The 15,773-nt window shown below is 44.6% G+C and overlaps 1 protein-coding gene across 1 annotated transcript; it reads right to left on the minus strand.

Moving 5' to 3' along the window:
* Positions 1 to 3,774: 3,774 nt before the first annotated feature.
* Positions 3,775 to 5,619, minus strand: LOC123400986. The gene is made up of 2 exons (XM_045094705.1): positions 5,428 to 5,619; positions 3,775 to 4,544 (listed from the first exon to the last, which is right to left on the minus strand). The coding sequence occupies exons 1-2, from the start codon at positions 5,617 to 5,619 to the stop codon at positions 4,011 to 4,013; spliced, it is 726 nt and encodes a 241-aa protein (XP_044950640.1). The 3' UTR covers positions 3,775 to 4,010.
* Positions 5,620 to 15,773: the final 10,154 nt, after the last annotated feature.

Genomic DNA, 15,773 nt, shown 5'->3' on the forward strand with positions numbered 1-15,773 from the left:
ATGGTGAGAACCCTTCTTTGAATAAGACCGGTAAAAACTCCCAACATCGAAAACATCATAGAAGATGCATATGGACTCCGTTTTCGATGAACTAGAGCTTGTCATGAACATGACCATAAGCTCTAAAACTCACAAAGAGAAACACCAAACAAGAACCAAGAAGTATGATGCAAGTATGCAAATGGTTTGAGCTCTCAACGAACGATACGATCAAGCTACTCACTTGAGAGCCCCCTTGACAGTACAACAATCTATCCTAAAATAGAAAACCTATCAAGGGTAAACCTATACCTTGCACCTTGTCCTCTTGAGATAGATGATGATGATCTTGGCTTCCTCAAGATGGACCACCTTTCTTGATTGTGTTGGCTTGATGAAGACTAGTTGATTGCTCCCCCATACTCACTATAGGTGAGCCACTCTTCAACATATCTTCACAAGTCCATTGCCACCACAATGTACGGCAAGATTCAAGCATGATATATTCATGATGATCCACTTGAACTTGCACACCGCAATCTTGATGACGATCACCACTTGACGTCATCCTTCATGGGTTGTATGAGATCTTCCTTTTGACGCAAGCGCATGGAAACACACCTAACCCCCACATAGAACTCTCACGAAGACCATGGGTTAGTACACAAACACGTAATGGACAATGCTTACCATACCATGGGATCACTTGATCCCTCTCGGTACATCTTGTACGTTTTGTGTGTTGATCATCTTGTTTTACTCTTTGTCTGAGATCTTGATCAACCTTTTGTCTCTATGACCATTCTTTGGATAATACCTCGAATACAATCTTGGTCATCATATAAACTCCTTGAACCCAACAGATGGACTTCAAGAAGTGCCTATGGACAAATCCTATAAATATAACTTAAGGCAACCATCAGTTCATAGGAATTTTCATCAATTACCAAAACCACGTATGAAGATGTATGCTCTAACACTCTGACTTCACCCCCCCCCCCGCAAGGAGGTGCTCCGGCGATGCCGTTGAACGATTCCGCTCCCCCCGCGGCCGAGGTGTTCGACGAAATGGTCGGAAGGTATGCCTCTTCGGTCTTGGCGATTCCTTTTCATTTTTCACCATTAGTCTTGATAGCTCGTGACTTGTTATTGTTCGCTATAGTGGTGGTTCGAACAATGCAACAACCGAGTTCATGAACATGTTGGACACGAACGCGGTTGACATTGATCAAGCCTCTTTCGAACCATTCAATTACAATGAAACGAACGACGGCGTGGATGATCATGGTGCCGCGGAAGAATTGGAGGAGATCGAAGCGGAAGCGTTTGAGCAATGACAAGCAAAGGGTGGGAAAAGCCAAAGATCGAAGAACTACACGATCTTGGAAGATCAAGCTTTGATCCAAGCATGGAGTGCGGTGTCTCTTGATGCATGCACGGGTGTTTCTCAAACTGCCAAGAGATATTGGTAAAGGATCGAAGATCAATACTTCCGCATTATGAAAAAGTATCCTAATAGGACCGCACACACATTTCGATCACTTCAAGGGCGTTGGGAGAATATCGAACCTATGTGCAGCCGTTGGACAGCTTGCTTGGAGCAAGTACGCAATGCACCTCCAAGTGACACCGTGGAGTCCGACTATGTGAGTTTGTTTTTCCTTTGTTCAATTTGTGCATCATCATAATGTATCATGGGAAATGATTGCATTACTTTGTTCACATTTTGTAGGACAAGATTGCTCAACATAGATACAAGGACATGGAAGCTTCGGAAGGCAAATTCTTCAAATTAGAGCATTGTTGGGAGTTGCTCCAAAAGTGCGACAAGTGGAAGTTGATCGACAGAGAATCCCCACCAAAGAGAGGCTCACTTATAAACATGGATGAAGATGAGGATGATGATGGTCCAAGAAATTTGCACAAGCCTGATGGCGACAAGAAGACTAAAGAGAAGATGAAGACAGAGCAAGAAGCAGCGAGGTTGAGGGAGAAGATTGATGCCATGGTGCAATCAAACGAGTTGATATTGTTGAAGTAGTTGGAGATCAAGAAAGAGTTAGCCGAGAAGAAGGCAAAAGAGAAGCAAGAAAAATGGCAAATGCTCAAGGAAGAGGGGCTCCGCAAAGCTGCCATTGAGGAGAGAAAAGCATGCGCCTCTGAAACCAAATCGATGTCATTGTTGCTCGCCGAGGAGAACAAGATCATGTCAATGAACCGCAATGACATGGACGACCTCACCAAAACATGTCATGATATGGCAAGGAGAGAGATCTTGAAGAGGAGAATGGTCGCCTCGACCGGTCCGTGTTCTAGTTTCGGTGATGTTTTCTCTGCTCCATATGGTGCCAATGTGGATGATTTCGGTGCGGAAGTTGGAACAAGCGACGGAGGTGGATTCGGTGGCGTCCATGAACTTCAATATGGACTCCATGACGCGGAGTGAAGATCGACCCCCAAGATGATGCCGGACATGGGCGCAAACCTTTGCATGCCCTCTTTTGCGTAATGAACTTCGCTTTTATTTGCGCGTAAACTTTTTATTTTGTTTGAATTTGAACTTGTTTGCCAAACCCTATGTCAAATGCGAGATTTGCAGTTTTCTGTTTGCGGGTCGTCGCGGTGGAGCCCGAGCAGAACCCGCAGAAGCCGACCCGTAAAAAAACATATTCCGCGAATGTACTTTTTTACGGATCCGTCTGGGGGTCTGCATGTGTGCCAGCCCGCGCCGGCCCGCAAAAGTGGTTTTGCGCGAACTGCAAACGCGTTTTGCGGACCGGCGGGATGCGGGTCTGCTAGAGTTGCTCTAAACCTGCAAGCTTTCCACTTTTCTGGCTTTTTTGACTTTTTTCTGCCTTCTACTGTTCACTTGCATTGACGCGTGTGAATAGTAGTAGTTTTAGATTTTTCTTTACCTTCATATTACATATATAGCTGTGAATAGTAATATTAAACAATACACACATGGGAACAGTGGACGATGTGCCATTGACGAAAAATGCGTGTTTGTACAGTTCATTCCAAAAAATCTGATTTCCCCTTTTTTTTTAGCTTTCAAAGGAGAAAAATACACACGTCGAAATACTTTCTTACATAACATTTCTTTCTTCCCCATCCATCATCACGTCCTTAGAACAATGCCTATTTGAACAGTGCATTCCAAAAAAAAATTGATTTTCCTTTATATTTTTAGTGTTCAAAGGAGAAAAAATACGCACGTCAAAAAGCTTTCTTACACAACATTTATTTCTTTTGGATTTTTTATACATTGTTTGTCTTCATCGGTGTACCGACACAAAACCATCTCAATCGTACCCCGATCCTTTCCGGTGATGGTGCTGCCGATGTACAAAACAGTAGGCCGACACAATATATTTGCACGAACAATAATTTGTGGGGAAAATAAGTCTTCATCGATTACTGTCCATTTTTTACATCACGACATCAGTGAATAATACACTAATAATTACCTCCAAAAAATCATAACAATATCTCAATAAACCTAGAAATGCTATCCATAACAATAAACAAAATAAACCGAAATAACAACCACAAATACTCCGGAATAGAAAAACTAGTGAAACAAAACAACAGTGAGTAAACTAAAAAAATTGACCCACCCAAACCATAAATTGAAACAGTAACCGAATTGTAACCCAGAACAATACACTAGAATAAACCGAAACAACATACCAAAATAACATCAATAGGCCAGCCGGTTTGCTTAATTTATTAAATCATTTAATGTTGGCTACGTGCCTACATAGGGCAAAAATGGAATTCATGTTTTCCTCTTCATTTTATTTCATAGCATAATATATGTTTTTTGTTGTTGCTTATTTCAATAAAATACAGACGGAAACGGTCACGGGGGGCAAGAAGAAGCTAAGAAGATTATGTAGGCTGAGATGGATCGAGGCCTCGAGGGCTCTCGGCTAGGCCGGGAAAGAAATGTACGTAGCGTCGTAGCTCGTAGCTACTACAGCAGCGGAAAGAAGCAAACGACGGAAAGAAATGTGGCGGCGCCGGAGCTAGTCGTCGCGCCAGCAGACGAGCATGGAGACGCAGCGGCGTACGATGTAGAAGCGGGCGCGGTGCTCCTTGACCGCCTCCACGCACTTCTTGGACAGCCGCCACCGGGACTCGGCCTCCTCCTTCTGCTGCTGCTCTGACGAGGAGCTCCCGCTTCCGCTGGCGCCGTCCCGGGGCCGGGTGGCGGTGACGCTGGCCGAGTAGCTCCGGCTGAGGCCCCTGCTGGTGCTGGCCCCGGACGCGTCGCCGTAGTAGTAGTTCCTGCCCGATCTGCTCCGCCCCTTCTTGGACAGCTTCCACTTGTCGTCCCCCTCCATGCGCGCCCTTCCCTTCCGCAACCCGCCGCCGCCGCCGCCGCCGGAGACGCAAGCAAATGCAGGCCGGTCGGTGGAGGCGGAGATGGATGGATGGACAGTGCGCGTGGAATGAGCAGAGCGAGGGAAGAAGAAATGGAGCGAGCGAGCGAGCGAGTGAATGAATGGTTCATGCGGTGGCTGCAGAGCAGAGAGCGAGGGAGTGGGAATGGGGCCGCTCTGCCTCGCACCGAAACAAATCAGACCCCAACCTTTCGACGGATGGAAGACAACTCCTCCCACAGCGATGTATGTGTGAGGTGTGAGGAGAGTCTGCCGAGAGGAAGAAGAGGCGCTGCGAGAGGCAGCGCCAACAGCGATACCATTGCCACTCGCCTCCTAGCGGTCCTTCCATTCCAGGAAGAGAGATCTGGTTGGTCCGTGGGCGGGTAAAGCTGCCGTTTGCCTAAGTAGATATAACATGGCTGGCTGCTGCTGCTACGCATGCATGGATCGATGGATGGACGACGGTCGTAGGAGGCAGAGGCAGGCATGTGCGTGCGCGACCACCGCTCGCCTTTGATTATTATTCAAGCCAATAATCGTGTGTGTTTTCGGGCTCTTCTTTTCTAACTCGACATCCACGATCCACCTTCTCTTTATCGGCCGTCTCAACCTGCTGATCTTTAGAGTCATGTGATTGGTTAATCTTCCAGTTCCACACTACTTTCCGCGGCCTCCAGTTTGCTCCCCATGGGTGGGATGATGGTCTTGAGCGCCTTAATGACATCTTGCAGGCTATTGATACGTGATATAGGAAAATCATCTCTTCTTTCCGGCTTTCATTCTTTTTGCTGTGCCAGTCAAGCAGGGGCTTGGGGTCTTGCTTGTCCATCGCCTTCACCACCTGCAGTGGAGCTACATGTACTCCATCGGCGCGGGGGGGTTGCCCCTAGCCTTAGCTTAATTAGTGAAGGAAAAAAATGTACATGCTTAAATAAGTAGAGTGCACTCATTCCCCCCTCCCCCAAGATATGCATGGTTTCTCTATGGCCCCATTGAGATCCTTAGCTAGCTCCGCCACTGTTCACAATTTTCTCGTTTTCCGACCAAAATACACAACCTTGGCCAATCTGATGCCTAGATTACCATCGTAGGTCGTGTCGGACCAGGGCATGAACATTGACATGAAGCGAACGTCCTGGAGGACGATGTCTCGATCAACGCTGAGATCCTTCAAGTTCTTGTGGCCGCCGACGAGCGAGCCATAGTCATGCCCCCCATGGGGAGCAGCGTTGAGTCCTTCATCAGGCATTTGAAGTCGGGGAAGGTGAACGAGGCATCCACCACATTCTTGAAACCGACAACATAAACATTGTCGTTCGGCACAGAGAAATCCACAGTCTCCTGCCGTGTCGTGCCTTGGGCATGAGCTAATTGCAGGAACCTACCACATTGTGGTTATGGTTCATTATGATAATAAATCCTATAGGATTGTTCTAAAAAATGATTGGATGTTGATTGGTATTTAGGAAAGTGGTTGATGATATTTTGATGGGTGGTATCAAATGTATCCCACTAGAGCGACGCTTTTTATTTAAATAACTATGTATATAGATATTTTAGTAGGTGGGTTTGTGGTTGTTTTCTTCTATCTCTATTTATTTATTTTCTTCAGCTGCTTCACTCTTCATGTTAATTATTTGGTTCTGTCGTTCACTTCAAAATATTTCTTTAGCCTTTTGGGTCTTGGGTTTTCCTCTTATTTTCTTCATTCTTCATTTTTCATGTTCCTTCGGTCAATTTTTCACTTCATTGACTATTGTCACTCTTTTTTTCGTATCTACCTTGTAGTTATATGTTCTTCTTTGTCATTCCTTAGTTTAATCTCTCTTTCTCATTCTTCCATCCTTTATTCTTCAGTGACATGTCATTCTTAAGTCTTTCTTTCATGAATACGCAAACTTGTGTGTCATTTCGTTGATAGAAGGAGAGTGAGGAAATTACAGGGGGAGGTACATCACTTAACACATGTGCGAGCTAGCTTGGGCGTGATGACCGACGCAGGAGACCGTGGGTTGCTCTACCCAAACTAACATGAGCCTAACTCCCAACAAAGTAGGTAGTCTTCGCCCTTGTCATTCATTTATGTTTATTAATTTTGTCTTTTAGTCATTACTCAGTTCCTTGCACTTATCATTTATGTACCTTGTAATTCTTAGTCTTGCAATTCTATGAAGGTTGACGAAGTCTTTATTTAATTTGGCTTCTCATTTATCCTTCCTTTGTTACCATTTATAATTTAAATTGGCTTGTCTGCTATATGTTTTTCTCGGTCCTATTATTCTTTGTCCATGCCTCTAATTTAGAACGATGAATGTATCTTTCAAAATTACTCATCTTTGTTTGTTCCTGCTCCATCCATATATGGCATGTTGATGCTTAGTTTTATAAGTACTATCAGCAAGGTTGCAATGGTGTATGTGCCTTCTTGTTTTTCATTCTTCATGAGCACTCTCTCCATTCCAAAATAAGTGTCGTGGTTTTAGTTTGAATAAAATATTTGTCACACTTGCTATGGAACAATGGGAATACCACTTTTTCATAATAGTTTTTAAATAAGAAAAAATAGGTATAACTTAATATGATTGGATGTGTATAATTCAGGATTAGTCATGGCAGGCTTTCTTATAGCATAGGTTTTTTAGCGGCTAGGATTGAAGGGACCTAGTTGGTAAGAGTTGCAAGAAACTGACCTATTAGTTACTCGGACTTTTCAATTTCTCAGCTCCATGAAGACTTTCAGTAAGAATGATATCTCCTTATGGAATGGCTTCTGATATTTTAAGTCCATGCGCTCATTTCATGGTTGTTACAAAGGAAAGGTTATTTTTTGTGCATTTTTTGGTTGTGTGTGTGAGTGCGTGCGTGTTGAGAATTGACCTGTAAGGTCTTTGTGAATACGTCCTTCTCTTTGTGGTTTTCTCATTCTCTTTCCTTCAGTCATGGGTTTGTTTTTGATTCTCTTTATTTGGTCTCTATCTTTTCTCATTCTCTTTGTATTTTGCATTGACTTCATCTTGTCATATTCTGCATTCTCTTTCTTGTGTTTGTGTCTCTTTTTTCTCCCATTCTCAATAGTTCTACATACCATATTTCTCATGGTTAGGGTAAGCCAATAGTTTTGTGTGCAATTCTATGTTGTTTTGAATGCATATTCATGCAAAGGGTTGCCAATACATATAAGCATTTGCCGAGGAAGGAAAAACGAACCAAGCAAGGTACAAGACTTTTTTGTGTGCTTGTAGTTGTTTGTATCAAACTTTTTGGCACTGTTATTTGATGCACATCATAGTTCTCTGCAGGTGCCTTGCTTTCATAGATCTTGGAGATCCTATGGCTTGGTTTTGCCGTTGGAAAGCTTACAAAAATGAAGGTGTACCAAGTAACCAAAACTTCGGGTGAACAAATAACCGTCATGTTATATTAAACCGCTTGTCCATGACCACGTTGGATCTCATGATTCATGTTGTCTCCTAGACATTGATGGGAGCAATTGAGGAATCGTTTCTTGAGTCATACTTGATTCATGAATCATTGGACACAACTAAGACAAAATTCACAGAAAACATGAATGATTCATCACTGTAGCATGATATATGAAGATACATCGTGGTCTATGAAGACATTGGTCACGTAAAGATGTAAGTGAAAACACACTGAAATGCCGCCAATACATAGTATAGTGGGAGGGGTGGAGAGGGAAACTTTTTTTTTGCGAGGAATGGGGAGGAAAACTTGATTTTGACCAAATGAAGAACATTTGGTAAAGGATAAAAAATGATCGAACAGAAACTTGATTGTTTCAAAATTAAAGGATCTTTCCAGCGTTCATTACACCACTCCCAATAATTATGTACCCTGCCTTTTTTGAAATCGAGGAATCATATTTGACTCATCCATTAAATAAGGAGAGAAATAAATTTAGAGTTTTACAATACACCCACAAATTTGGCATGAAAACTACTCGCCGACAAAAATATTCCCTAATTTCTTTGCGTCCGCGGTAACCCAAAGCTTGGCCTCATTGACGATAGCGGTAAGAAGTATGGTCAGTGGCACACTCTTATTTCGGAACACCCGTGCATTTCTTTCATTCCAAATGGTCCACTATACAAGCATGGTGAGGGAGGTTAATGCTTGCCAGTTTGGGTTGCGCTTGTCGGTTCTTTTGTCCCACCATTCATAAACGTCTTCCGTGTGCCACTCGGATGTGTCCATGTGCGCGAGACCAAGCCTCTTGAAGATAGACTTCCAAAGCCAAAGCGTGAAGCGGCACTTGAAGAATAGATGTGCACCCATTTCTTACTTCCTATTGCAAAGCTTGAAAAGCCCACAATTTGGCCAACCACGATGCTCCAAACGATCGGCGGTCCAAATTCTATCTTACATTGGCAACCAAGCAAAAAACTTAACCTTTGGAGGTACCCATGCCTTCCAAACCATGCGATCCAAGGGGGGTAGAGTCAAGCCTAGGAATTGAGCCTTGTATGCAGCGCCGTTGTGTATATCCCATCTTCACGTGCTTCCAACTGATTGTATCTTCGATGTGCACATGAAGGTTGACCTCATCTAAGATCGTCCATAGAGTGAAAAAAATTCCCGAATACGAACATCACAACATTTCTTTCTAGAAAAAGCAGGGAGAACTGTAGTGTACCCTGCTTTTTTGGATAAAGGAAGGTTGTGATGTTGTATGCATGCTAGTGGGCCTAAGAGCAACTCCAACGTGCCGACCCATTTAGTCTTGCGTGTCCGTTTGGATCAAAATAAACACAAAAGTCAGCCCAATGCACCGACCCAAACAGACGTGCGTTTTCTTTTCGTCCATCGGGTGACCCATTCCAGGCCCAAATTTGGGTCATGTTTGCGACGGCGCGAACATGAGCCGTACGCGTGCGACGCCCGCCTAATCCTCCCCTTGGCCTGCTAGTCGGTGGCACATAGACCCTTCTCTTCTTCCCCTCGACAACCAACACCCGGCTGCTCCACTCTGCCGCCGCCACCGCCCAGTACGGGTGCCCTCGCGAGTCGTCCGCACCCACAGTGCCCAGGACACGCGAGGCACGTCCAAGGCAGCCCAGAGCGTGCCAGCATGCCGTGGCATGTCCAAGCTGTGCTCTCGGCGCGCTACAGAGAGCAACCAAGGTGGGGGCGACCTCCCACGGCCAGATCAAGCCTCCTCGCGGTGCCTCTCCTCTCCCCCGGCAACCCCTCTCCATCAGGCAGCCCTCAGGGCCCCTCCTTTCCCGCGCTAAGAGCCGGTGTGACGCATGCCCGCACGCACCAGAAGCGGCCAGAGGAGCGCGGCCACGAATGCGCGCCACTCTTCTCTCCCTCTATCTCGCAGTGAGTCCCGGAGGTCCAAAACCATGTCGTGAGACCGTGGTTTCGACCCCAGCCTCTTTGTGCACCCACATGCACGCCAAGGTGGATCACCGGCACTCCCGAGTTGGCTCACTGTCGCGGGCCTATTTATAGCCCCTCCCCTCGCTCCAGAACCCCTCACTCCACCTCAACGAGACCTCAATCACCTCCCTAGCCACCCCATTAAGCAAGCAGAGCCCCGGTGCTCGAGATCGACCGAGGCCCCTCCGCCTCGGAGCTCCGGTCGATCTTCAGCTACACGTCGGTTCTCGCGTCCCTCTGCCCACTTTCGCACTCCCCGTGACCCGAGGGATCTTTCCCCTCGCTTTCCCAAGCAAAATCGTGCCCATAGCTGCCACCTCCACCCTCACCCGAAACCTCTCCATCGCGGCAACCTCGTCGCCGGTGAACCAGAGCCCCTCCATCGTCAACTCGACCACCAACAGGTAGGCGACGACGAGTCAGACCCATTCCTGCCGTTGCTAGGGCCTAAGGACGTCGGTAGGCACGCCGACGTGCTCCTCCTCCTCTATGTCCAGAGGTAGGAGATGATCCCGACAGGTGTGCCCCACCTGTCGGTGGCCCATCTCTCTCTCCCTCGTTGCCCGCAGACACTGACCGCAGGGGCCCGCGCGTCAGGTTCAAACCTGACGGCGCGCGCGCCTGGGCTGGCTGTTTGGCTGGCCACTGGGCCGGCCCAGTCCCAAGCCAGGCCAGGCCGGGGCTGTAGCCCTTTTTCTTTTTATTTAAAACCTGGTTTTAAATGATTTTTATAAAAAGATTTAACGAGTATAAATTTATGATTCTTCCACTGTTATTTTTCTAAAAATGTGTAGTATTTAACAGAACCCTTGGATGAATTTTTGTAACAACTATTCCGTTTTATAGTAATTTAAAAGGTTAATTTAGAATAGTTTTGCTTCTGTTATATTAATTTTAAAAATATTCTTTTACTAAAACCAGAGACAAATATTTTTAAAACAACAATGTGGATTTATCGGAATTAAACAACATTTTAAAGTGACTTTGTGATCTATTTTGGAATGAGCTACTTATTGCTTTTTATTTAAAATGACGATAGAAAACCCGTGTGAGGAAGGAGTTGGACTTGAAGACCCCGAAGACCCCGGATACCTAGCTGACCAAGGCAAGCAACCCTTTGACCATGTTTTGAACATATGTTATATTGCATGCTAGTAGAGAAATATTTCCGTTTCATGTGATTATAAGTATCGGTAAATCATTGAAGTGATGTTACCAATGGCTCCTCCGGAGCACTTGCATTTTGAGTTTGATCCTACCACCTATGAGGGTCACGCTATTATCATATTGACAAGTAGAACTAAGCATAGTAGCATGAGCATGATGTTGGTATAAATCAAAGGTTTACGAAAACCCCGTCGGGTGCCACTAATGCCCGAGGGTGATGACGAGTTAGGTGGCCACTTTTGGTGAAGTGGTGCACCGGGTATTTGTGTGTGTATGGTTTCGGAAATGGGATTAGATTTATGATGTGTCGACCGTCCCAACCTTACATGTACGACCACATTACTCCTTTATGGGACGGGGTTGTGTTGATTACTCTGGTCGTTACTAGCAAATAGCCACATTACTAGTGGCGGGAGTGATGTGTTTTAACGTGTTCCAAGCATACCGTTGGTCCCCGCATGGTCGACACTGTCCAGAGTCGGTGCTCGTAAGACATACAACATGTGGGATGGGTACCAATCGAGTGGACCTCTTTGTCTAGTATCGTCACGGGAAAGGCATTGATCGGGTACTTACCTCGGGTATGTTATATACCGCGAGTCGTGGATGACACGGAAGTTTCCCGAATCTCGTGGGTCCAGTGTACTACCTCTGCAGATTGTAAAACTATTCGAATAGCCATGTCCACGGTCAAGGACAGTTGGGTGGTGCTGCTTAAACTACGTCCAGTCGTTTTCGCATAAATCAAGTGTGTGTGTGTGTGTACAAAGGTGTTAATATGAAACAGTTGATATGACCAAGTTTGATGACTTGGCATATAGGGTGAACCCGGAGTGTTCAACCCTTGACAGATATATTGATATCTCTAACCTGTTCTTCAAATCAACATCTAGTTTATGATGCATATCCATGAACAAGTTTATTCATAGACATGTTGCTATCCACCAAAGCTGCATATTACTTGTTATACTATCCATTGCATTGTTCATATCATGGGCTGTTTGCGAGTACATTCAAAAGTACTCATTGGCTTGCCACTGGTTATATTATTGACCAGACATGGAAGGACCAGAGTTTGGAGAAGAGTACGTATTCGGAGACGGCCCTGCGTACTAGGATGCTTCCCAGTCAGAATGCCTGTTGGTGTAGGCTGATGGCATGGGTACCCGCTTAGCCCTAATATTTCCGTTACTAGTTGTACCAGTGTGATTTGGCCTTATAGGCCCTACCTTGTGAACTTGACCATTCGGTCATGTGATGTAATAATTCGGTACTTCGATGTAAGACTCTTAATATTCAGTATCTGTGTGTTCGCTAAGCATTGATCTCTGGGATCACTGAGCATGTTCATTCGGCGATCTCGAATCGTAAGTCGGGGTCCCCACATGAGAACAATCTCGGTGAAACTGAGTTACTCTTTTCGGTGGAACCGAAAAGTGTGCCAAGTTTCTGTTAAGGGGATGTCTGTCTCGGTGGTTCCGAATTTTTTCTCGGTGGAACCGAAATCCCTTTTTGCAGAAAGTTAAACTTAAGGTTTTCTTGAGTTCAAATTTTTCATAAACATCTATGTTTTGTGATCCTCATCCACTCCTACTCTTCTACTTGCATTCACAAGGTCAGCTTTTTGCTTGGTTGCTTGTCGATATGTTAGGTTGAGAGGATAGCCAAAATGTCTCTAGAGAGCCTAGTGTTGAAATGGACTTATGCACTAGTCCTGAGAGGACTGCTTCTGACCGAGGTACTCCAAGTTCCCATGATATTCCCAAGGCTGCTACAAGGTCCCGGAAGAAGCTTAACTCATATGAGGAGGATGCTGACTTTATACCAGAAGAAAGCATTCCCCAAAAGCAAAAGGAGAAAATCACAGTCAAGAAAACTGTGAGAAAGGAGTATGCCAGATCTGATTCTATGAGGGCTCCAGAGACTGTTCTGAAAGGGATGAAGCTTACCCTTGAAAATCCCTCTTCCAAGCAGGCTAAGAAGCCAGTGCATAAGAGAGCTAGGAAGAGAGTGCTGCATGTTGTTGGAAGGCCAACATCTATGTATGAAGATCCAGCAGATGTTGTTGAGGAAGCGGAAGAAGCGGTTCCTGCTAATGCACCCCCTTTTAAGAAGAAGAAGCTCCTGGCAGATGCTATGCCCAACAATGCTGCACAAAAGACCAAACCTTCTACTCCTAAGCCTAAGAAGCCAGTAGCTCCCAAGAAGACTACTAGGGATATACCTGCAGCAGAGAATAACAAGGGCTCTACATCCAGAAATGTTGCCGCGAAGGAGGAAGAAGACAATTCTGTGCTGAGGAAATTGAGAGCTCACTTCCATTGTACAATGATGCTCATCTAGTTGCTGAGGATATGAAGAAGAGAAGGGATCAAGGTCTGAGACAGTGGAGGACTGCATATCCATATGCTGTTAGGAGGAGAACTTCTGTTGATCCTTGTTTTCACACCAAGGAGCAACAAAATTTCTATGAGATAGTGTTGTTGGACAAGAGTCGTGTAGTCAGTGACATGAGATATGTAGAGTGGGACTACATAAAGAAACACGAGGACTTCTTCCCTCATGTGAGAGAAAACTTTAGGCTAATTGACATTGAAGATTTTTTTTGGCATGGATATGACTGCCAGGGATGATGAAATGATTATACAATTGTACTCAACTCCTCATTTTTATCCAGATGGAAGGATAGTGTGGATGACTGAAGGTCACACGTATGAGTCTACTGTAGATGAGTGGGCCACTATGATTGGTGCCCTAGAGCCACAAGAGGGTGATTTGGATGTGTAATTAGAGTCCAAGATGAATCATAACACTATGGCTAACATGTACAATATAGTTCCCAATAAGTATTGGAAGACACATAAGTTTGTCTCTCTCTACTTTCAACAAGCAGGAATACCAACAACAAACAACATTATGATATACACCCTGATGCCAAAATCAGGAGATGATAGGATGAATAGAGGGTATTCCATCAACATGCTGCACCACATAGACAACCACACCAGGATCAGAGTGATGGATCTCATAGTTGAGACAGTCAGGAGAAGAGCTGCTAATCAGAAGAGATCTTGTGGTTATGCACCGTACATTCAGATGCTCATCAATGCCAAGATTGGCAAGCATGCATATCAACTTGATCATCTACACCTATCACTTTAGCCAGAGTTCGGAGACAACAAAGTTGTGATGGACCCTAGCCATCCTAGCTTACCTATGGCTCGTCAGCAGGTAGAGGAAGCAGAGGCAGAGGCAGCCAGAGCACCTCCAGCTCCACAGCTGAGATCCAGAGAGGAGAAGATGTTGTTTCTTGTTAGCACCATCCAAGGGATGGAGAAGAACATTTTTGAGATATTGCTGAACCAGAAGAGCCTTGAGAGGATCATGGAGACTAAATTCCATGACCTGGATGTGAAAGTGACGGAGTTGGCTACAACTGTTGATCATCTCAAGTATGAAGTTGATGCGGTGCATGCACCTCGCTCTAGTAGTGATGATGATGATTCGCCTCTTCTAACGACTACTCTATTCAGGACCCAGTCTAGGTATGCAGCTATGCGAGTGCCGGAAGCAAGACCAATTTCATCAGCTCAAGCATCAGCCTTCAGCTCCTTCAGCTCCACCAGATCCTGCACCTCCAGTGTCAACACCTCCACCTCAGAGGACATCTGCTGAAGCCTTCACCAATGCTCTCCTGTAGACTCCATCAACTGGTACTGGAGGAGATCGATCCCATAACGATGTTTAGTTCTGGACCTTTGAACTTTTCGGTAACTTGTTGCCAAAGGGGGAGAAGTGTATAGATCATTTAGGGCTTAGAGAGAGAGGGTGTTGCTTTTTATTGCTTTGTTTTTTTTACAAAGCATTTGGTCTTTTGGATGACTTAAACTTTCATGTTTGGTCATAGGCTTTGATTGTTGATGCTACTATGTTATACCTTTGAGCTATCTACATGATGATTACTCACTCATTATTTGGTGTTATGTGCATTACTATTCACTCATATCATTTATGCGCACCACCAAGATGTATGTGACATGGAAGAGCGACCCATGATCCTAATCCATTGTGCATTTGCATTCAAATGCAAATTTAAAATAACGCACAAATTTAGGGGGAGCTCTTGATTTTCACATAATTCTCAAAGCAACAATGTTAATCATTGATTATATCTTTTATCGAAGCTCTGATATATATGTTGTCATCAATTACAAAAAAGGGGGGATTGAAAGCACAATTGCTCCCCAAGGTGGTTTTGGTAATTAATAACAACATATGTATCATTGAACTAATGATTCTATCCAAGTATATTTCAGAAAAGTTAAAAAATGCATTGGCTAAAGGATTGTGAGGAGAAACCCCTTGATGCAACAAAAGGAATAGGATTGGCCAAGCTTCAACCAAGAGGACTCTACATTTTATATTTGTGAGAAATCACCTTTGAGTCCATAGGAAAGCCAATACTATTAAAATGGGGTGAGGTATCTATGACGAATTGGTTGCTCAAGTGCTTAGAGATAGCCACCAAAAATATTTAGCAATTCTCTCACAAAATCTATGTCCAAATCCTATACATAAAAAATCGGTGCCACCAAGAATTCCATTTCGTACCTACCGATTTTCCAAAGACAGAACCTTTGCCAAACCCTAAATCTCGGTACCACCAACTTTCACTTCGGTGACACCGGAAGTTAGTGACCAACTTTCTCGTTTGTCGATTTCAAGAATTGGAATTTCCAAGTTTTGAAATCGATCTCACAGATATTTGGAAACAACCCTAGGTCACCATATCGGTCTCACCGAGAATACAAAAGTTACCACATTTAGTGCAAC

The sequence above is a fragment of the Hordeum vulgare genome, chromosome 1H, assembly GCF_904849725.1.
Source record: "Hordeum vulgare subsp. vulgare chromosome 1H, MorexV3_pseudomolecules_assembly, whole genome shotgun sequence".
In the NCBI taxonomy this organism is placed as follows: domain Eukaryota; kingdom Viridiplantae; phylum Streptophyta; class Magnoliopsida; order Poales; family Poaceae; genus Hordeum; species Hordeum vulgare.